At 36.7% G+C, this 24588-nt stretch overlaps 1 protein-coding gene and 1 long non-coding RNA gene across 7 annotated transcripts in view; one reads left to right on the top strand and one right to left on the bottom strand.

The window, feature by feature from the left end:
* Window positions 1–24588, top strand: part of DNM3 (dynamin 3) — a 535391-nt gene that overhangs the window by 428993 nt on the left and 81810 nt on the right. For 3 of the 6 annotated variants that reach the window (XM_003925368.3, XM_074390189.1, XM_074390190.1), the window contains 2 exons: window positions 2750–2861; window positions 16882–16893. In XM_003925368.3, the coding sequence (XP_003925417.1) occupies window positions 2750–2861; window positions 16882–16893 (124 nt within the window). The remainder of the gene's footprint in view (window positions 1–2749; window positions 2862–16881; window positions 16894–24588) is intronic. The other 3 variants (XM_003925367.3, XM_010336127.3, XM_074390191.1) reach the window with 1 other exon arrangement.
* Window positions 589–24017, bottom strand: LOC141582309 (uncharacterized). Its single transcript, XR_012515163.1, has 3 exons — window positions 23551–24017; window positions 1248–1304; window positions 589–651 (listed from the first exon to the last, which is right to left on the bottom strand). It is a non-coding gene; the product is annotated as an uncharacterized LOC141582309 (long non-coding RNA).

Raw genomic sequence — 24588 nt, 5'->3', positions numbered from 1 at the left:
GTAGTTTTTCAATCCTTCCTCCCTTTTTCCTTCCCTATCTAGTAATCCCCAGTGTCTATTTTCCCAACTTTATGCCTGTATGTGCCCAGTGTTTAGCTCCCACTTATAAATGAGAACATGGAGTATTTGGTTTTCTATTTCTGCATTAATATTATTAGGATAATGGCCTCTAACTCCATCCATGTTGTTGCAAAGGACACAATTTTGTTCCTTTTGTGGCTGCATAGTATTCCATGGTGTATATGTACCATATTTTCTTTATCCAGTCCACCATTAACAGACACGTAGGTTGATTCCATGTCTTTGCTATTGTGAAGAATGCTGCAACGAACATACTGGCTTTCTGGTTGGATTTCAGGTAAGATGTGTTTAAGGCCAGAGCTTTTCTCAGTATTTGATTTTTTCCCCCCAATATTTGATTTTTTAAAAATATACACATAGGTGCTGCATTTATATCTGCTGGTTTAAATTCTGTCATATTTCACTTCTAGCCTTTTAGTATGGCAAATCATATTTTACTTTTAAGCATTTGTAATTTGGAGTATCTGGTACTAGCTAAGAAATAATTATATAATTGAGTTTTGTACTCACCGTATATGGATCATTCCTCATGTATAATGTGTCCCAAATGCAGCTTCACCTTCCAGATACCTTGATGCAGAATAAAGTTTTTCATCATTTAAAAAAAAAAACAGAATAGGAGAAAATATAAACTAAGCATTTAACCAAGGTCTAATATCCAGAATTTTATAAGGAACTTAAATAATTCAGTAAGTAAAAAACAAATAACCCCATTAAAAAGTAGGCAAAAAACATGAACAGACATTTTTCAAAAGAAGACATACAAGCAGCCAAAAACCATGAAAAAATGCTCAACATTACCAATCATTAGAGAAATGCAAATCAAAACCATGATGAGGTACCATCTTATACCAGTCAGAATGGCTACTACTAAAAACCCAAAAAATAACATATGTTGGCAAGGCTAAGGAGAATTGTGAACATCTTTATGCTATTAGTAGGAATGTGAATTAGTTTAGCCACTGTGGAAAGCAGTTTGTAGATTTCTCAAAGAACTAAAAATAGAACTACCATTTGGCCCAGCAGTCCCATTATTGAGTATGCATACCCAAAGGAAAATAAATTATTCTGCCAAAAAGACACATGTCAAGGTTCCTTGGCAATACTCAAGAGCAGAATCAATAGGCAGTATGACTCAGGGGAGGATCTAGACAGGAGATACAAACCCATGGGCCTTCTGAGTTTAGGTGGAGATGGAGGCTCTTGGGCATAAATGAGCACACCTTGGGAGAGAATAAGGGAGAAGAAAGCTTGTTAACCTTGTATACTGCTAGTGCATCTAAATTGGACTATCTTTTCTGAAAAGGTCATTGGGAATGTGTATTGTTTTAAGATTGATCATAACTTTGGGCTGGGAACGGTAGGTCACTCCTGTAATTCCAGCACTTTGGGAGGTCTAGGCAGGAGGGTAGCTTGAGCCCAGGAGTTTGTGACCAGCTTGGACAACAGTGAGACCTTGTCTCTACAAAAAATAAAAAAAAATAGCTGGGTATGGTAGCACATGCCTGTAGTCCCAACTACACAGGAGGCTGAGGCAGAAGGATCGCTTGAGCCCAGGAGTTTGAGGCTGCAGTGAGCTATGATTGTGCCACTGCACTCCAGCTCAGGCAACAGAGAGAGATCCTGTCTCTAAGAACAAAAACAAAAACAAAAAATCTTTAGATCCTGTAACTCTATATGCATCCATCTTCAGAAAATAATAGTAGTAAATATGACAAATGCTCATGGATGAAAATATTTATTATTTATGATAGCAAAACAAAAGGAAAATGATTTGATTATCTAATATTAGGAGGTTAAATCGTCCTACATTTATATGAATGAATATTATGCTACTATAATCTGATGTTTATAAAAATTTAATTGTATAAGTAAATGATGATGATATAACAGTAGTGAAAAAGCAAGACACAAGATAGCAGAAAACTAGAGAGGAAGGGAGGGTGGGAGGGAGAGAAATAGAACCTCAACTCTCTGAAAAGTAGGTACAATTAAAGGGTATAAGAAAATAAGGTCTCTAAGCTGTGGAGCCTGGATGATTGTTATGATTTTAATTTGTTTCTCTACTTTCCAAATATTTTTAAATGGGCATGTATTGCATTTTATGTATTATCAGGAAAAGAAATATAAAATACTGTCCCAGTTATAAATATGCACTTCACTGGCATCTTACCCTACTAAACACTGGTTATCAGTCTTTCCTTTTCACAATTTAATGAGCATTTCTGTTTTGCATCTGGCATTGTCTTTTAGGTTTGTAAGATTATTGCCATGCATCTTAAAGTTTTATGAACTATTTAGTCATTTAAACTTGTAAAATTGCTTCAGAGAATTGATCTCATTGCTGAGCAAGAGCAATTCCTTCCCCATAGCACAAGTTACAATCAGTTCACACCCAGTATAAAATATTGAATACATTTGTATTCACTTTTTTAATTTTGTAACAGTACAGATAACTCTGAACTTTTTACTGTGATTTTTTTCAAAAAATTATAAATACATCTAGCAATTCACTAATTATTTTAAAGTATGATTTGTTTTTGTTTTCCTCTGGTGACTGTCCGAAACTATCCATTTGGATTGTCACTTATATCATCATCGTCTACAGCAACATAAAATTATTTTGAATTGGATTCAAACTAAAAGCGTAATTTTTTTTTAACTCCAGGAATGTATACAAAGACTATCGCTTCCTTGAGCTGGCATGTGATTCCCAGGAGGATGTCGACAGCTGGAAAGCATCTCTACTAAGAGCTGGAGTCTATCCTGACAAATCTGCTGTAAGTCGAATATATCTTTTATTTTAAAAGTAATTATTAGCTATGTTTTTAAAAATATTAATCATACTACATGCTGGATAAACTAATTTTCTTACTGACTTAATTAATTTGACACACTTTAAACTGGTACTTCATTTATTCTTTTTATATTTTTTTAAACAATGTTTATTCTCCATTAGATTTCTATTTGAAGTTTTTCAGTATATTTGCTAAATAAAATGTCCTACTCAACCATAAAACATAATATATGCAATCTCAGACCAAGACAAAGTTTTTATTTTACTTTAAAATTTTGTTTTTCTCTATATGTTATTTTATACTTATGATAGTATTAATACTATCAGTATATCATCAATCACAACACCAATATTTTGAATTGCTTAAAATATACTCATTTTAATAAAAATCTATGCCCTTTCATTATGTCTATATTCCCTGTATCCATAATTATATCTGTGTGCAAACTCTGTTTAATGTCATCATGAGTGCAAAAGAACCAAAATAAATATATTGCTATTCCCACTTATCTTTATTAATATGCTTCACGTGTCCTTAAGACACATCTCTTATTCAAGTTAGTAAACAGACCTTTTCTTTGTGTTCTTTGGAAAATGTAATTACACAGACTAGTCTAAATTTAAACGGAAGTCTCACCCAACATGTGTACACCCACCATTAAACAGACTCTGCCACTGAGTGGACCTCTCCACTTGCTGCTTCCCCGTGAATCTCTAGATTGTCCAGATTTCTCCCCAGAAATAAAGTACTAAGACCAAGCCTTGGGAATTTAGTTCAGCTTAACTCCTGAGGTATCTACTTGGCTCTCAATCAATTTATAGGAATAATCATGCACGAGCTGGGTCCTTTTTGGCTTTAAAATAGGGAGAGAGTCTTTTCAAGAGAAAGCCTGAGATATGGGTGAACATAGGATAGTTAAGGCATTTCTAGGGGGATATCAGGCCTGACCACATTTCTGGAGTTATATTAAAACTTAACGGAGTTCCGGCTGGGCGCGGTGGCTCAAGCCTGTAATCCCAGCACTTTGGGAGGCCGAGGTGGACAGATCACGAGGTCAAGAGATCGAGACCATCCTGGCCAACATGGTGAAACCCCATCTCTACTAAAAATAAAAAAAAAAATTAGCTGGGTGTGTTGGCGTGCGCCTATAGTCCCAGCTACTTGGGAGGCTGAGGTGGAAGAATTGCTTGAACCCAGGAGGTGGAGGTTGCAGCGAGCCAAAATTGTGCCAATGCACTCCAGCCTGGCGCCTGGTGACAGAGTAAGACTGTCTCAAAAAAAAAAAAAAAAAAAAAAAAATTAACGGAGTTCCAAGAGTACAGGATTGAGGACTTGTACCAAAACGTTGTACTCTTTGCTGTGATTCTAACTCGCATGTAGACCTCTTTATGCCATTCCATGCTATCCTTCCCTTCCTATACCTGTTTGGCACCGACAACAATGAACTCTCACAACATGCTTTGTGCCCTCCAAATAGAAGTTAAGCTAGATGCCATCCTGTCAATAGCCAGGAGTACAGAAGCATTCATATATAATTTTCATAATTGTTGTCAGGTTATTCTTCTGTTGTATGCATAGATATTTACATTGATATGCACCACTCTAAAGACTACATGTGAGAAGTCATTAAAAATCAGAGTACCACTTTTACCTTTGTTTTTTACTCTCCTACTATTACTCTTTCCTATCATTTGATGGTAGTGTGTTTACTTTCACAAATGTTCTATATTAAAAATGCACATATACTGAATTTTTTATTAATTCATCCCACACAAACCTTTGGAGCATATGCTTTTTGCCAGGTGCCATTCTAGGCCCTGGTGATACAGAGGTGAACAATAAGCAATAAGGTCCGGCCTCCCTGGAGCAGACATTAAACAAGGGGGTGAGTAATGATCATTGTGCACTATTATTTAAGACAGTGGTAAGTTTATAAAATGTTATGTAAGCTAAAGAGACAGACAGTGAGAGTAAGGGGCATGCGAGCTTTATTTTAGTCAAGGTGATGAGGGAAGGCCTCTATGAAGAGTTAATATTTGAGTAGGTGCCTCACAAGTGCAAAACCAAACTCAGTATCTTAGATGAGCAGCAAGACAGTGTGTCTGGAACATTGTGAGGGAAGAAAAAAGTGGTAGCTGGTTAACAAAGAAAGGGGTCAGGGGCCAGGTGACATAGGCCTTGAAGGAAAGAGCTAGTCTTTTGAATTTTATTTTGAATGAGATGGAAGCCACTACTAGGTTTCAAGTCACTTAGTGACATGATAAGATTTTTGTTTCTAAAAGCTCATTATGGCTGGAATGATGAGAGATAGTAGAGCATGTGGGTTCAAGCATGGGCTGTGGTGTCACACCACCTATATTTATATTCCAGGTGCTTACTTCCAAGCTGCAAGGTCTTGGGCAGGTTACCTAGCCTTTCCACATTTCAAGATTCTGATTTCTGAGATGAAGATAACAGTGGTCTTTTATAGGGCAGTTGATAGGATTAAATGAGATAATTCAGGGAAAGCATCAAAAAGGGCAGGTACAAGTAGGCACTATATTTTCATTTATAATAATTATTATGATTCTTATGATCATTTTCATCCAAACTTCTTTCTTTAACAGCTAAGGGAAGGTTGAAATACTGTGAATATTATTATATAGCCCAGTGAGATTATCAATACTTTGTTATTGTTTATCTTCCAAATATGCTTGTACATTTGGTTATATATCAATGTGTGTGTATGTGTATGTGTGTCTTCCTTACCATGCAACTATATTGTTTGTGAAAGTGTTTTGTTAAGTCATGATTTTGTATATTAAACCTATTTTAAATGCATTAGACAAGTTTGCTATTTAAACAAAAATGATGCTTAGCCAGGCACAGCGGCACACACCTGTGGTCCCAGCTACGAGGGAAGCTAGGAGGATCGCTCGAGCCCAGGAGGTCCAGGCTACAGTGTTTATTCCACAACACTCCAGCCTGGGTGATAGAGTGATACCCTGTTCCCAAAACAAAAATTTATAATGAATCTCTTATGAGGTAATAACTGTCCTAGAAAAATCAAAGTTATTCATCTCCCAGTAAACTGGCTGGATTTTTATGTTACCATAGCTCTACATCAAAAAGACAAAGAAATATTTTCTATTTTTAATTCGAATACTCAATTTTAAGCAAATCTAGAGACATACTACACAATCTGGTTTGATTCTTTTATATCATTTTTATTTGTTTATGAACACATATTTGGTTAATTGCTTAGAAGATCAAGCCAAAGAATTTTTACTAGATAGCAAAGGCAACACAGGAAATTAAATTGAGCAGTATGTGATGATATTGCCTTTTCTCAGCTTTTATCATAAACAATATTTGTATTTCTTATGCACCATGTAGTCCTACAGGTCACATTACATAATTGCTTAACTTTCAGATATTTAAATGGCAGCTAATTGATGAAATTAACTAGAATGCTTATCTAAAGTTTCTATTTTGTGAACACTCACTTATATTTGGGGGAAGGAAATTATTTTTAGTTAGTAATTTCTAATTTAGAAAGACTTAGTGAACACAAAATAACCTAATAACAGATGCCTCCATCTACATAAATTTTTAGAATGTCTAAGTAGTGTGATTTTGCTTTCATATCAATAAACCGTTAAGTCTACACATCAGTCAATTGCTACCCTAATAATGAAACTTTTATGTGTCATGCATGGATATGAGTCTAAACTTACAAAGTTCTGCTTTCTGCACAAGAGACCTCTATTTTGACTGGAAAGAAATTTCCATATAGATCATTTTTTTAAAAATGTGTAAGTTTGACATCATTAGATAAATAGCCATAACCCAAATTGGAATGAAATGCTGTTTTGGACAGATTTTATTTTCTAGTGAGGTTATATAGGCATGCTTTTTAAAATTATATTCTCACTATATGTTTTTCTCCATCACATCCAAGTGATGGAATGGTTTTCTGTCACTCGTGTCAAAATGTTCTACTCCCCTCTTTCTTTTGCCTTTTATTTATCTTGGGGTTTTCTAAAATGTTCTTTCTTTCCTTCTGTCCATCCCCTTTCCTCCCTTCTTTCTCTCCTTTCATCCATCCATCACTATTAAAGTGGGCTCTAGAGATTCAAAGATTAAAAAGATGAAATTCCTACTTAATAGGAATTCCAAGCCTAGTGAAAGAGAAAGGTGGAAATAAATACAATGTGATAAAACTACAGTGGATATCTGTATAAAATACAACAGCCCTACTGTTTTTCCATGGATTTTCTAATTAATTTTATGCTCTTTCACTTTTCTAGATCCAAAGCAAATTGTAGACTTTTGGTCTGAGCAGTGGCATATATGACCCTAAAATGGAAATAAGGAGTCCTGGATTCAGGCTACTGACTTACTCTGTGAATTTAAACATAACTTCCTCTGAGCCACAGATTTAGCATTCTTCCAGTAACTTGATATTTCTGAACAGCCACAATATTTTAAAACTATATTTAAATCTGAATTTGGATTTAGTAGAATTTTATTTCTTCCATTTCTGTTTTCTGTGGTCACTAAATTGAAATTAGAACCATTGTAAAATTTGATATCATTAAGAAAAATATAAGAAAATATGTAGGACTCTATCCAGTTTCAAAGTAAAGATATCTCTAATGTAATTAACAGTTATTTTCACTGATGTGGCTGAAATATAATCAATCTGCATTGCGTTTGTGTGTGTGTGTGTGTGTGTGTGTGTGTGTATTAGTAGTATGAGGCTACAATTAGACAACTTTTAAAAGATTATTTTATTGACACATGTACATAAATTTTTCCTACATGTATGATTATAAATAAATGTGAATTTGATTAAATATTTAAAGAACATGATATAACAACTGACTTTTCTGGCACAGTTTTGTTGACTTACAATATTTAAATTATATAAAACATGAAGGAATTCCAAATTTTAGTTCCTTGAAATATAGTGTGTGCCATGGAATGAGGAAGATTTAAGTCAAATCCACTCACATTTGAATCCTGAGCCTGCCTTTTACTAGCCATGTGGCTCAGGCAACCTAACTTTCCAATTGTTGATTCTTCTGTAAACTCAAAATAATGCCTTCCTCAGAGTGATTTTATAGGATTAAATGAAAGTTCTTCTGTATCACAACTAGTTCAGTGGCTTCAACTGGGTGAATGTGTTCAATGTCTCCTAGCCTTTATGTATTTATTGTTTATATTTTTTATTATACTTTAAGTTCTGGGATACATGGGCAGAACTTACAGGTTTGTTACACAGGTATACACGTGCCATGGTGGTTTGCTGCACCCATCAATTCGTCATCTACATTAGGTATTTCTCCTAATGCTATCCCTCCCCTAGCCTCCCACTCCCTGCTATCCCTCCCCTACCCCACAACCTGGACAGGCCCCAGTGTGTGATGTTTCCCTCCCTGTGAACATTATTGGTGGGAGTGTCAACCACTGTGGAAGACAGTATGGTAATTCCTCAGGAATCTAGAACCAGAAATACCATTTGACCCAGAAATCCCATTACTGGGTATATACCCAGAGGATTATAAATCATTCTACTATAAAGATACATGCACACATGTTTATTGCAGCACTATTTACAATAGCAAAGATGTGGAACCAACCCAAATGCCCATCAATGATAGACTGGATAAAGAAAATATGGCACATATATACCATGGAATACTATGCAGCCATAAAGAAGTTTGAGTTCATGTTTTTTGCAGGGACATGAATGAAGCTGGAAACTATCATTCTCAGCAAGCTAACACAGGAACAGAAAACTAAACACTGCATGTTCTCACCCATAAGTGGGAGTAGAACAATGATATGTTTATGATTCAAAATTATGTCCATGAAGCTGTAATTCCCAATTAAGTATTGCTTCCCTTCCCTTAGGAAACTATTGATGGGATTTGGGTGTGTGAAGAATTTCCTGTCTGTTGGCTGAGCAAACCGAGCTGTTTAAAGGGAGATCTGATGTACTACCCTAGGGGGACAGACCAGCCTCCATCAGTCAGTCAGGAGTGAGCAGAGAGGCTGTCAGGAGCTGAGAATTCAAAAGTCTACTCTCAGACACCTGCCTACTGGTAGGAAGTCTGAAACAATGTCCTGGAAACAAATTTGGTGCAAATCCAGTTTTGCATATTTACCAAGTCTGACACTTCAGAGCTTTTAAAGAGGTTTTATTAGCTATACATATAAGTGGTCTTCCCCTATCATTGATTTTTCTTAAGAGATTAAAAATGAGTCTCAAGCAAGATGGCTGAATAGGAACAGCTCTGGAGTACAGTTCCCAGTGAGAACAATGCAGAACATGAGTGATCACTGCATTTCCAAACACGTTTTTACTGTCCACAGAGCAGGAGATTCCCAGGCTGAAAAGCGCCATGAGTTTCCAGCACAGCTGTTTCAGCCAGCACAGCAGGTCTCTGCAAAAAAATTCACACAAATCTGGGCAGCCGTTTCAACTGGTACCTGGAACACCTGGGAGACAGAGCCGCTCATTCAACTGAAAAAAGGGGGCTGAAACAGGGAGCCAGGTGATTTGACTTGGTGGTTCCCATCCCTACAAAGACCAGCAATCTGAAATGCTCTGGATTGAGAGTTTCGCAGCAAGCAGAGTAAGACCCAGTACAGTCCAGCTCTGTTGGGGGAAGGGCATCCTTCATTACCGAGGCAATCCACCATTACCAAGGCAGTCTGCCATTACTGAGGCAGTCTGCCATTACTGAGGCAGTCCGCCATTACTGAGGCAGTCTGCCATTATAGAGGTAGTCTGCCATTACCGAAGCAGACCATTATTACTGAGGCAGTTCTAACTATGCCTCTGTAAACAAAACCACAAGGAAGTTTCCACAGCAGCTGGGTACAGCCCACGGCAGCTCAGCAACACCTCTGCTGGAAGACTGTGACTAGGCTACTCCTTGCTGGGTAGGGCATCTCTGAAAAAAGGCAGCAGCACGTCAGGAACTTATAAATAAAGCCCCACCTTCCCAGGACAGAGCACCTGGGAAAAAAGGCGGTCATGAGTTCTACTGCAGCAGACTTAAAAGTACCTGCCCAGTAGCTCTAAACAGAACAATGGAGCTGTTAGCTTAGCACTAGAGCTCCCATAAGGGACAGACTGTTTCCTCAAGCAGCTCCCTGAGCTCTGTATATCCAAAGAGACACCTCATAAAGGAGAGCTCAGGCTGACATCTGGCAGCATCCTTCTGGGATGAAGATAACAGAAGAAGAAACTGGCAGCAACCCTTACTGTTCTACAGCTGCCGCAGGTGATCCCCAGGCAAGCAGGGTCTGGAGTGGACCTCTAGCAGTCCTATAGCAGAGGAGTCTGTTAGAAGGAAAAGTAAGAAACAGAAAGAAATAACTTCAACATCAACAAAAAGGACATTCACTCAGAGACCCCATCCGAAAGTAACCAACTACAAAGACCACAGGTAGATAAATCTACAAAGATGGGAAGAAACCAACACAAAAAGGATGAAAACAGCAAAAGCTAAAACACCTCTCCTCCTCCAAGGACTTACAACTCCTCACCAGCAAGGGAACACAACTCCTCACCAGGAAGGGAACAAAGCTGAATGGAGAACAAGTCTGATGAATTGACAGAAACAGGCTTCAGAAGGTGGGTAATAACAAACTTCTCTGAGCTAAAAGAATATGGACTAACCCAGTGCAAAGAAAGTAAGAACCTTGAAAAAGATTTGATGAAATGCTAACAAGAAAAACAGCTTAGAGAAGAATATAAATGACCTGATGGAGCTGAAAAACATAACACAAGAACTTCACGAAGCATACACAAGTCTCTGATAAAATAGACTTTAAACCAAAAGATCAAAAGAGGAAAAGAAGGGCATTACATAATGGCAAAAGGATCAATGCAACAAGAAGAGCTAACGATCCTAAATATATATGCACCCCATACAGGAGCACACAGATACATAAAGCCAGTTCTTAACAACTTACAAAGAGACTTAGACTCCCACACAATAATAGTGGGAGACTTTAACACTCCACTGTCAATATTAGACAGATCAACGAGACAGAAAATTAACAAGGATATCCTGGACTTGAACTCAGATCTGGATCAAGCAAACCTAACAGACATGTACAGGACTCTCAACACCAAATCCACAGAACATACATTCTTCTCAGCATCACGTCACAGTTACTCTAAATTGACCACATAATTGAAAGTAAATAAATCCTCAGCAAATGCAAAAGAACGGAAATCATAGCAAACAGTCTCTCAGACGACAGTGCAATCAAATTAGAATTCAGAATTCAGAAACACTCAGCAGCACACAATTTCATGGAAACTCAAAAACAGGCTCTTGAATGTTGACTGGATAAACAATTAAATGAAGGCAGAAATAAAGATGTTTTCAAAACCAATGAGAATGAAGACACAACATACCAGAATCTCTGGGACACATTTAAAGCAGTGTCTAGAGGGAAATTTATAGCAATAAATGCCCACATGAGAAACAAGGGAAGATCTAAAATTAACAACCTATCATCAAAATCGAAAGAGCTAGAGGAGCAAGATTAAAAAAAAAAAAAAAAAAACCTCAAAAGCTAGCAGAAGACAAGAAATAACTAAGATCAGAGAAGAAGTGAAGGAGATAGAGACACAAAAAAACCTTCAAAAATCAGTAAGTTCAGGAGCTGGTTTTTTGAAAAGATCAACAAAATAGACAGACCACTAGCTAGATTAGTAAAAAAGAAGAGAGAGAAGAATCAAATAGATGCAATAAAAAGCAATAGAGGGGATATCACCACTGATTCCACAGAAATAAAACTACCATCAGAGATTACTACAGACAACTCTATGCACATAAACCAGTAAACCTGAAAGAAATGGATAAATTCCTGCACACTTGCACACGCCCAAGCCTAAACCAGGAAGGCGTTGAAACCTTGAATAGACCAATAACAAGGGTTGAAGTGGAGGCAGTTGTTAATAGCCTACCAACCAAAAAAGCCCAGGTCCCAGAGGGGTTCACAGCCGAATTCTACCAGACATACAAAGAAGAGCTGGTACCACTCCTTCTGAAAGTCTTCCAACTCTTCCAAACAATCCAAAAAGAGGGAATCCTTCCCAAATCATTTTATGAGACCAACATCATCCTGATAACAAAACCTGGCAGAGACTCAACAAAAAAAGAAAACTTCAGGCCAATATCCATGATGAACATAGATACAAAAATCTTCAATGAAATACTGGCAAACTGATTGCAATAGCACATCAAAAAGCTTATCAATCACTATCAAGTAGGCTTCATCCCAGATATGCAAGGCTGGTTCAACATACGCAGGTCTATAAATGTAATCCACCACATAAACAGAACCAAAGACAAAAACCACATGATTATATCAATAGATGCAGAGAAGACCTTTGACAAAATTCATCAGCCCTGTATGCTAAAAACTCTCAGTAAAATGGGTATTGATGGAATGTATCTCAAAATAATAAAAGGTATTTATAACAAACCCATAGCCAATATCATACTGAATGGGCAAAAACTGGAAGCATTCCCTTTGAAATCTGGCACTAGACGTGGATGACCTCTTTCACCACTTCTAGGCAATATAGTATTAGAAGTTCTAGCCAGAGCAATCAGGCAAGAAAAAGAAATAAAGGGTATTCAATAGGAAAAGAGGGAGTCAAGTTGTCTCTACTTGCAGACAACATGATTATATATTTAGAAGAACCCATCATCTCAGCCCAAAATCTCCTTCAGCAACTTTAGCAAAATCTCAGGATACAAAATCAATGTGCAGAAATCACAAGCATTCCTGTACACCAATCACAGACTAACAGAGAGTCAAATCATAAGTGAACTCCCATTCACAATTGCTACAAAGAGAATAAAATACCTAAGAATACGACTAACAAAGGATGTAAAGGACCTCTTCAAGGAGAACTACAAACCACTGCTCAACAAAATAGGAGAGGACACAAACAGATGGAGAAACATTCCATGCTCATGGTCAGGAAGAATCAGAATCAAAATGGCTGTACTGCCAAAAGTAATTTATAGATTCAACACTATGCCATCAAGCTACCAATGACCCTCTTCACAGAACTGGAAAAAACCACCTTAAACTGCATATGGAGCCAAAAGAGAGCCTGCATAGCCAAGACAATCCTAAGCAAAAAGAACAAAGCGGGAAGCATCATGCTACCTGACTTCAAGCTATACTACAAGCCTACAGTAATCAAAACAGCATGGTACTGGTACCAAAAAAGAGATACAGATCAATGGAACAGAACAGAGGCCTTGGAGGCAATGCCACACATCTACAACCATCTGATTTTTGACAGATCTGATAAAAACAAGCAATGGGGAAAGGATTCCCTGTTTAATAAATGGTGTTGGGAAAACCAGCTAGCCATGGGGAGGAAGCAGAAACTGGACCCCTTCCTGACACCTCACACTAAAATTAACTCCAAATGGATTAAAGACTTAAACATAAGACCTAACACCATGAAAATCCTAGAAGAAAGCCTTGGCAAAACCATTTAGGACATAGGCATAGGCAAGGACTTGATGGCTAAAACACCAAAAGCATTAGCAGCAAAAGCCAAAATAGATAAATGGGGTCTAATTAAACTCCAGCACTTCTGTACAGTGAAAGAAACAATCATTAGACTGAACCAGCAACCAATAGAATGGGAAAAGAATTTTGCAATCTATCCATATGACAAGGGGCTAATATCCAGAATCTACAAAGAACTAAAATAGATTTACAAGAAAAAAACAAGCAACCCCATTCAAAAGTGGGTGAAGAATATGAACAGATACTTTTCAAAAGAAGACATATATGAGGCCAACAAACATATGAAAAAATGCTCATCACCACTGGTCATTAGAGAAATGCAAATCAAAACCACATTGAGATACCATCTCACACCAGTTAGAATGGTGATCATTAAAAAAAATCTAGAGACAACAGATGTTGAAGAGGATGTGGAGAAATAGGAACACTTTTACACTGTTGTTGGGAGTGTAAATAGTTCAACCATTGTGGAAGACAGTGTGGCGATTCCTGAAGGACCTAGAAATAGAAATTCCATTTGATCCAGTAATCCCATTACTGGGCATATATACAGAGGATTATAAGTCACTCTATTATAAAGACACATGCACATGTATGTTCATCGAGGCACTGTTTACAATATCAAAGACCTGGAACCAACCCAGATGCCGATTGATGATAGACTGGTCAAGGAAAATGTGGCACACATACACCACGGAATCCTATGCAGCCATAAAAAACGATGAGTTCGTGTCCTTTGTAGGAACTTGGATGAATCTGGAAATCATCATTCTCAGTAAACTGACACAAGAACAGAAAATCAGACACTGCATGTTCTCACTCATAGGCAGGTGTTGAACAATGAGAACACATGGACACAGGGAGGGGATCATCACACACTAGGGTCTGTTGGGTGGACTAGGGGAGGGACAGCACGGGGTAGGGAGTTGGGGAGGGATAACATGGGGAGAAATGCCGGATACAGGTGATGGGGATGGAGGCAGCAAACCACATTGCCATGTATGTACCTATGCAATAATCCTGCATGATCTGCACATGTACTCCTGAATCTAAAGTGCAAGTATATATATATATATAGAATTAATCTTCAAAAAAAGAGATTAAAAATGATGGCAGAATGTGAGTCACCCTGAAACTTCAATATTCCTTCTGAACTGTGGACTATCCCAGCCATAACTGATACGTTTAGGTCTGCTTTGCAGATTGAAACCACTTTACAATGAAGTCCTTTTGAAACGGCAGAAATTCCTCTTGGACAAACTCTGAAAGTGAATTTTTCTCTGTGTCAAATAACAGGAGAAAAAGTCTCTGCATCATTGTAGGAGAAAGAGCGGAATGGCCACAGACCTGCATATTTATTAAAGTGGCGATAACCCCTCATATGCGTTTTTTTTTTTCAGCAGTCTAACATCACAAAACTTAAAATGCTCAATACTTAGCCTTCTCACACATAACTTTGTTCTTAGCATTTTCAGCAGAACTTACAAGAGCTACATGGCTGATTCTGAAGAGTCATAGTTTTTCTTCAATGAAGTGCTTTCAGGGATCCAAACAGAAATTGCTGCCACACAGAGTAGTGAAGGGAATTGTAAAGCATTTACATTTCACCATTCATGACTGTTACGCCTCTCTCAGAATAGTCGGGAAATGATTGAATGAAACAAGAAATGGCCAAGCCACACCACGTCCTCCACTGTGTGTTTCTTGTATTTAAGGATTAAGGCCTCCTACTCTGTGACATCATTGTTGCCACCACAAACAGAACCATCTGCCATTGAGTGGGGAAGCCAGTCATTTCGCTAATGTGCAAAAATACTTGGTTGAACTCCTGAAACTTATTTGGTAGATCAAAAGCTGCACTGCTGAGGAATGCAATAAACTCCATCTGTTTGAGGTATTTTCAGCAATATTGCATTTTTTTTTTTCGGAGAACCAGGGTCCCATTATTCTCTAAAATAGACTTTTACACCCGATAAAATTCCCAGTGGGGATCTTTATTGCCTTATTGAACAGTTGGCATCATTTTTAAAAAGGACTCTTTTTTTCCCCTTCATTCATTCTTATGCCATTATTTATGTCTCAGAAAAGCCAGTGTGTTAACGGTTATATCATGGCAAGTCACAATGCCAAGAAGCTTCTCTTCACTATTTTATCAGTGTCTTTAAATTTGTGTTTTCTTTATTAAATATGATGGTCCCTGGATTAGGCATTTCCCTGGAGTCACCAATTGGCATTGTTTTCCAGAAAACACAACTCTCATAGGATCATTGCCTCACCACTCTCCAGAAAATATCTGTATATATTATTTCCCCCTCCGCATCTTCAACTTAAAACTAAATGCCAGATCTGCAGCCTGACCTGTGACTCCGCCCTGTTCTAGGTCAGCACAGATGCACACACTTTACTCACAGCTCTCTTCAACCCTGTGTCTCAGCGAGAAATTCCTTCTGGGCCCCTTGTGAGAAGAGTTCAGATCTGTTCCCGGCCCCTATCCCATCACGTCTCCCCCACAGGATCTGACCTTGTGAGGACTTGAGCTGCCCCGGGAGTAATGAATCACCGTCTTATTTTTTTAGGCCATATGTGAGTTAAATTGTTTGATATAAATCATACTCTTGCAGCTCGGGGCTGAAACAGGAGAGCCATTTGCCCTGCCGCCTGCTGCTGGCGGTTCTGCGTCTCTACCCAGAGTGTCGCTTTTAGAAATGACTACATTTTTGTGACTAACCCTTCCAGACCCATTTCTTGAGTGCGGACTAGTGTTTGTTTTGGCAGCATCCCTACTATACAGTCCTTGCTTCCCATGCCAACCTAAGGCAAAACTCATAATTTACAAAATAAAGGAACAGTCCAGATGGAGGTCTGCTTACCCTGTCTCCCCAGAACCACCCACTCCTTTCCTCTGCTCCTTCCTTCTTTTTTTTTTTTTTTCCACCTTCTTTGAAACCAAGGATGCAGTGTTTGTTTAAAAATGCGCTGGCTGATGAAATTTTCCACTGCTTGGCATGTTGGAGGAGGAGCTGTCAGGAAAGGGCAAGCCGGCACACGAAATGCTCTGCCTTTCATGCTAACAGTTTGGTTATTACTGATTCAAACCAATTCCTTCTGGCCACGTTCCCATATCCCAAGTATTCCAAATAGAAAGAAAGGGGGGAACTGTTATAATTTTCTGCTGTTATAAATGTATGATTTCATGTAACCTACGTGGATTTTCTGACTTGTCCATGAGCTCTGGATGCTGTATGTGTATGTATGAGATATCAGTGAATAGTTAAATTATTTGTTTTGATTTTGCTCTAACAAGAAAAGCCTCATCATTTTATTTTGTTTTTTATATCCAGAGAAGGTAGAAGAAAAAAAAAACCCTCATAATTTTAAAATAAATTTCTGTTTAACATATTTCTCCTTCTTTTTCTTGCGGCTATATGCACAGGGGAACAACAAAGTAAGTTCTTTGTCCTCTTGCAGCTCTTCTGTCCCCCCAGCCCCTGCTCCGCTCCTGCATGTCTTGGCAAGAGTGTTCCTATGCATGCTGGAATGACTGTCTTCTGTTACAGTGCATGAATTATATGGAGTGTGCAAATCTGGGGGGAATGCGCATTTGCTCTACCATGATGGCTGTTCTGTTTTGACTTTTTGGAAGGGAAACATTGTATCCTTCAGGGTTGGTTGGTGGCTAGTTAAGAGAGGTTGATAGTGTAAGGAAAGAGCTCCCACACTGAGAGCTGATTTTGAAGATTTAATAATGAGGACTCTTCTGCAGAAAGGTATGGCAATCTGATGAAATTCAGTGCAGCTGAAGTTTTGACTAAAAATCAAAGCTCTTATGTTAATGTGCAGTTACAAAAAACCCAAACCGGAGTCTTAAATAGCAGTATGGCTGGCTTTGTTGAAGAAACTGAACTAGATCAGTGTTCTGGCTTTGAAGGTACCTTAAAATGGATGGAGGAGGATGGGGTCAACATTTCACTTGGCTTCTGTGCCCTTGATGTCTTCCAGCTGGATGGAAGCAGGAGGGTATGGAGAATGCAGGGGGTGTCCGAAATGTGTATGATAGATTTGTGAAACCAGGCAATACACAGGAATGATGGAAATTATTTTAATGTTGTTGTTATAATAGATCAATGAGCAATTTAATAGTTCATATGGTTGCTAGTTTGTTTAAATTTTAATTCAACTTTTCCAAAAGATTAGAACTATTTCCACTTATATTAGAAATATAAGAGTAATGTAGTTTGAGAAGATAGCCTTATCTTTAGCTGAGTGATTTGCTATTTTTTTCTGTGGAGATATATTAGTGCTTCATCCTACCAGGTGGCCCACTTAAAATGGGCCTCACTGAACACAATTAGAATTGAAAAGAATCTGGTACATAAGAGTTGGCCGGCATATTTAAAACAGCTGGAATTCATCAAAATTGCTGTTCATAAGCCATACATATAGAATGTAAAACAAATGTGGGAAATCTTTTGCAGTTTAATTTGATGGAATGTGCTATTATGGAATAAGCTGACATAGAGGGTTGGTATTGAAAATGTGTCACTTTATAAATTTATAACTTGATATAACTGCTTATGACCCAAGTAATAATATTTAATAAAGTTAAAGTATTACCAGAAAAGCACAAGATAGGCATTTGTGAAGGAGTAAAGAGGTGAACTTAGCCCATGTATAGTATGCTTTTTAAAAACAGCAGGTAACTTTTGAACTTGATTAAAGATTTCTTCCATAAAGTAATGGCTAATATTTATAACTAATGCTACCACTCTTTGAAAAGACATTTGGAAAAAATATAAAAACCCATATTTTTAGTTCTTATTCCAAAAATATATTTCAATTATTGAATAATAAGTATGTCTAATCCTGGTCACTTGCATTGCACTGAGTCTCTGAAATTTCTTGTGCTGCATTTCTTATTTGCAAGCAAAACAAAGCAAAACTTTAAAAAGTACCCTGGACTAATTGTGAATGCACAAATAGGGAGCCTGTGCATGCTGAAGATCAGGGAGCCGGCTGCTGACATTTTGGGGAGGTGCTAACTCTCAGACCACTCAAGAAGCATTTAGGATTTCTCTCTGTCACTAGTGGATTTACTGATGAGTTAAGACATTTGTAAAACTCACCCCCCTCAAAAAAAAAAAAAATGAAATCTTCTCCTTAGCAGAAGCCATCCATTTTGTTGTGTCCTGTTTGATTAAGTTCTTCTGAATAAAAAACAAATATTAACTTTAATACAGTTTACTGATTTTCAAGTCGCTAAATACTGTGAGAAAATTCAAAAATTTTAAATTATGGGTCTTTAATCGTGTCCCGAGGATGATGCAGAAGGCCCTTCAGGATCTCCAGATTCCCTCAGTCACAATCTGTATCTGAACACTTTCTCATGTGCTGTGGGACAGCTTTGGTGCTGGTTGAGAGTGAGTGTTAGTTGAAGAGTATCAAAGATGCAAGCACTTACTGTTTTGATTTTGAATTAAAGAGTGGGTACTTTGGAGGTGCTGGTATTTATTGCCCCATGCTTTATTTTTAATTGCTTGTTATGAATAAGTGACAGTTTATGGAAAATACAATGCTTATACTTCTTGAATATGATCATTATACTGACCATAGACTCTGGCACACACACACACACACACACATACACACACACACACACACACATACACACCCTCCTCAAATAAAAAACTGCACATCTGCATGTTATTTTCCTGTAACTTAGAATTTCAGTATAAATGGAAAACACTGGAATACAAGCTGTGCTGTCTCCGGAGTATAGATCTGGATTCTTCAAAAAGAGAATATGAGATTCCTGTTTTCCTCCCAGGCTGGAATGGTTGTTCTGAGTTGTCCCCAAGACAACATACCTGACTTGTTGCCTGCCATATACGTGAGCCAGCTGTAAAGTGTGACTCATTTCAGACTCGCAAAGGCTGTTTATCTAGTGCATAGCATTTTATTATTTATGATATTAGCCAACTAAAGAAACTGAAGTCTGCTCAAATTAATGTTTCTTTAGATGAGCAGGATAGATTCATCTTTCTACATACATTAAGTGTAGTGCACACACATGTGCACATATACATATAACCTGGGGTATATGGAACAATCATGTTATTTGTTTTCTCAATGACAGCCAAATTGATGTACTTCATCCATCTTTAGACTATATTTAAAGTTTGGGAGCTAATCCTCTAAACTCAGAGAAATTTAACTTTTACAATAGATGTGCGTTTAGATTCATATTATGAATACATGATGAAACAAACATCAACAAACATTCGCATTCCTCCTGCACAATCATATGTATGTTGTTATTTCTCCTTAAAAAGCAAATTTTCCTTTTGTAAGGAGATTATAGCTGCTCAGAAAAAAATTTCCTTTCAGGCTATTACTTATTTTTCCCTTTGAAAATGTTTTCCTGTTGGCATAGTGATTTCCTAAATTGCTCAGGGTAGACTCTATCTTCTCCTAAGATGGGTTTCCCTGGACCACAGATTCCAAGTCAATGTCTTCATTAGAAAGACCAGAATCCAGGACACCCTGAGTCAGTTCTGGGAATGTGAACAAATATATACAGAAACAGGGAGGTTATTTTGTTTTTTAAACTTGTTTCTTGAGTACAAATGTAAATCAGAATCTTATTTTTGGAATGGAGACCTTAGGTAAAAAATTAATCTCCATGTTGTGTCTTAGAGACAAGTCATTTGATTTCCTCCTTGAATGTTATGGCTTCTCTTGGTGAACAATTTTAGAAATTTAATTGACTTTTAATTTTGTTTTTTATTAAATACTTGGAGCTTCAGTTAAATTTTTTTTTTATATTAAATTTTGCAAGTTAAAGGTAGAGAAAATCTTAACATGTAAGGAATAAAAATATACCAAAAACTGTAAAATTTCTTAATGATGTTGGTATAGATACACAAATTAAAATTAAAGGAATCCTAGATTGAGAAATCAATGTTTCAAAAAGTTTTAGGTTACAAGGAAAAGCCACATTTAACCTCTTCCCTTATGAATCTTTGGTTGCTTTTAAAAGAGAAATTTATAATCACTTAACTTCAGTATAGTTAAACTAAAGGACTTATATTTTCCCCCACAGAATTTAAGAGTGACTATATTGCTTAGAGAGAAGGATCATTTTAAAGGAGAAATAGAATAGAAACATGCTAAAACAGGACTTTAAAATTACTGTTTTAATTAAATTCTAGTTAGTTTTAAAGCAAACATTTTATACATATTAGAGGGCTTTGATATTTAAGAAAAGAAGAATGAAAGGAAACTCAGATGAAAAACTGTTTTTACAGCATTTAAGAAACACTTTGTCTAGTGATGTCCTAACACAGTCAGCAAGGCCAGTGGACAAGGTTGGCCTCCATTCGTAGGAAAAGTAGTTATCACTGGGAGTGATTATTTTGGTAATCCATTGGATTCTAGCACTCATTTGCAAAGATAGAATTTGCCAAATCAAATGACATCAAAGTACATATATTGAAGAGCACAGATATTAAATCCATATTGATTGGTTATGCCTTTTTACACCAGACCTCTAGCTCCTTTGTCCTTGATCCTATGTGAGAGAATATAGATAGCCATTGAAAACTCATCTTCATAATGTGAAAATATCTTTCTGATAAAGGTTATAATCATGGTGAATGAAAGGAGCAGGGAGTACAGTGTTATAATGTACATTTCCTTTGTATTATTTAAAATGCGTGACCAAAACTAAGAATATTTAAGCAATTTAGGTATGGTCAGCTAAGTTATTTTATTTGAATAACGTATGTGCTTTCCCTGATTTTCTTAGAAAAGCTTAGCAAATACATGCCCTGGGATTTAATGAGCCCCCAATCCCCAATCTGGTTGACTAAATTTATGCATAACCCAATAAGGACATCATCAGAGTTAAAAGAAAGGATGAAAATTCACTAGCCTCTAAGTGTTATTTTAGTTTCATGTGAATATAAAAACAAGCTTGTCTCTCAATCATTGCATCACCAGTAAACTTGTGCTTCTTTTTTTGGCAAATCAGCCTTAAAAAGCATTGTTCAAGCCTCATTTTTGAAACCCCTCACTTTAATAGTAACCTGTTGGGGAAAGGAACAGTTTAAAAACTTCTAGAGCAGAAGCCTTCTACTTCTAGAAGTTTAGAAAACTTCTAGAAGCAAATTGGAATCTATATTATGTTCCCAAATTTATTGATCATGCTAAATAGATTCTCTAGAGAAGTAAGAATGGATCTGCTGCTGCTTAGAAAGCTTATAGTAGATGATAGTATAAGGCAGGCATCCCCAAACTTTTTACACAGGGGGCCAGTTCACTGTCCCTCAGTCAGTTGGAGGGCCGCCACATACTGTGCTCCTCTCACTGACCACCAATGAAAGAGGTCCCCCTTCCTGAAGTGTGGCGGGGGGCCAGATAAATTGCCTCAGGGGGCCGCAGTTTGGGGATGCCTGGTATAGGGATTTCTTAGGGGTCATTAGGGCTTGTTTATATATTTTTATTTTCTCTGTTGGGTCCAAAATGAAGTGACTTCTCTCTAGTTAGTAGGAAATAATGTGTAGGACTTCATAGCTATTTTGACATATTTGCTTTCACATATTGTAGTGTACACATCACAATATGTAGACATTTCCTTTTTGCATGCTTCATGGCATTTTTTAATGGAACTGATTTAACACTGCTCCAAAATAAAAGTCATTCATACCTGTTTCGAAAACATGATATCTGGATAAAGAAAATGTGGCACATATACACCATGGAATACTATGCAGCCATACAAAAGAATGAGATCATGTCCTTCACAGCAACATGGATGGAGCTGGAGGCCATTATTCTAAGTGAACCAATGCAGGAACAGGTAACCAAATACCACATGTTCTCACTTGTAAGTGAGAACTAAACATTAAGATCACATGGACACAAAGAAGGGAGCAACAGACACTGGGGCCTACTTGAAGGTGGAGTGTGAGAGGAGGGAGAGGATCAAAAAATTTCCTATCAGGTACTATGCTTGTTACTGGGGTAATGAAATAATCTGCACACCAAACCCTGTGACATGAAGTTAACCTATATAACAAGCCTGCATATTTACCCGCTGAGCCTAAAAGTTAAACAAAAGGGAAACATGTTATCATAAAGTAAGCTTTTATTTATTTAAATTATTTATTTTATTTTATTTTTTTAGAGACAAGGTCTTGGTATGTTGCCCAGGCTGGTCTTGGACTCCTGGACTCAAGCAATACTCTTGCTTTGGCCTCCCAAAGTGCTGGGATTACATCGTGCCTGGCTGATTTTAAAAATTACCTTGTGATAAGCTTGATTTTGAAATTTAAGCCTTTACAGAGCATTTCCATTAAAAAGTAGGAATATTTTGTTGTTGCTAATTAATCTTAATGTGGTTATGGTGCTGTATGATAAAGTCATGCAGAATCATTACAGTAAGGAGGGTTTAAAAGCTTTCTATATATCTTTGGCAGATTGGGCAAAAAACAAGATAAAAAAGAATATGAGTGGTATAAGGAATAAACTAGATTCAAAAGATATATGTGTGCATAAAGGATGTATTAATGTTGAATATCTGATAAAATACAGAAAACTAGAGTGGTATAGAAAATTTTAAATGTAAAAACCTACTTACAAGTGAAAAAATACATTCCCAAATAGATCCAATGAAAATTAGTACTTAATTTACAGACTACTTGGAATATAATAATAGTGAAAACACTATACAGGAAATGACCAATATTATACAAAGAGAAAAAATAATTTGAAAAGGAATTATTTGTTTAATGGAAGTCAATAAAATTAGAAGGTTGGAAAGAGTAACTGCAACCTGAGGAGAGAAAGAAATTAATAAAGTAAAAATTAGTGAATTAGAAAATAGCAAAAGAAAAGCTTAAACCACATACAAATTTAAAGCTTTTGTATGAAACAATAGACAGTAGAGTTAAAAGGCAGAAGACAAACTAGTAAAATACTTGAAGCACATATGACAAAGGATTAAATATTCTCAAAATATAATTCTTTCTATTCAGTTTATTTAAAAAGCTAAAACAAAACGAACAAACAAACAAACAAAAACAAAACAAAGAGAAACTATTACCTGTTATGAAAAAAAGGAAGGTGGCCAAATCAATAGAACATTCATTTAGAAGCCCTCTCAGCACCTGCAAAAGGACTAATTAATATATGACAAAAAGATTCAATTTCACTAGGAACCAAGAAGTATAAATTAAAACAGCCAGTCAAACATCATGATTGGGCTTTCAGATTAGGAGACATGAGAAAGGTCATGATAGGTGGTAATGAGGAAGCTGTCTTCCTGGTGTGCCACATATGTGGCCAACTGTGCGTTCAACCTTCCTGGAGGCCAGCTCGAAAATCTGCACTAAATGCCTTGGTTAGGCACAAACCTTTTGGCACAGGAATTCCACTCCTAGAAGTTTATTTTTATCAAACGATTCTATAATTGTGCAAGGGAATTGGTTCAAAGCTGATTTTGAAACATTGTTCATAATTACGAATGTTTAAAAACAGCATCAATATCCATCATAGAAAATTGGTTGATTAGAGTATTATATATTAATTCAACAAAATGCTATGAAGCAGAGTATTTTTATCTTTAAAAATATTTTAAATTTTAATTTAAAATTTATGAAAATAAAGAAATTTTTCATGATAAATCAACAAAACAGTATGCATGCCATAGGGAGCATAATTCCATTTTACTTAAAGAATTTTACATAGGATAATATATATGCATATATATGTACACACAAAAAACTACCTACTGGGTACTATGTTCATTACCAGGGTACAATATACCCATATAACAAACCTGCACATGTTTTTAATTTACAGACTACTTGGAATATAATAATAGTGAAAACACTATACAGGAAACAACCAATACTGTACAAAGAAAAAAATAATTTGAAAAGGAATTATTTGTTTAATGGAAGTCAATAAAATTAGAAGGTTGGAAAGATGTACCTCATGTATCTAAAATAAAAGTTGAAATTTTAAAAAATAAAATGAAAAAGAAATTCTGATGCAGAATTTACACCAAAATTTTAATAGCATGGGCAATTTTAATTTGTGGTTCTGTGTTGTTTTCTCATTTATATGTGATAAATAACCA

This window comes from Saimiri boliviensis, chromosome 19 (assembly GCF_048565385.1).
Source record: "Saimiri boliviensis isolate mSaiBol1 chromosome 19, mSaiBol1.pri, whole genome shotgun sequence".
NCBI classification, from domain to species: Eukaryota; Metazoa; Chordata; class Mammalia; order Primates; family Cebidae; genus Saimiri; species Saimiri boliviensis.
Note: the sequence above shows the minus strand (reverse complement) of the source record. Positions and strands in the feature narration are given on the sequence as shown.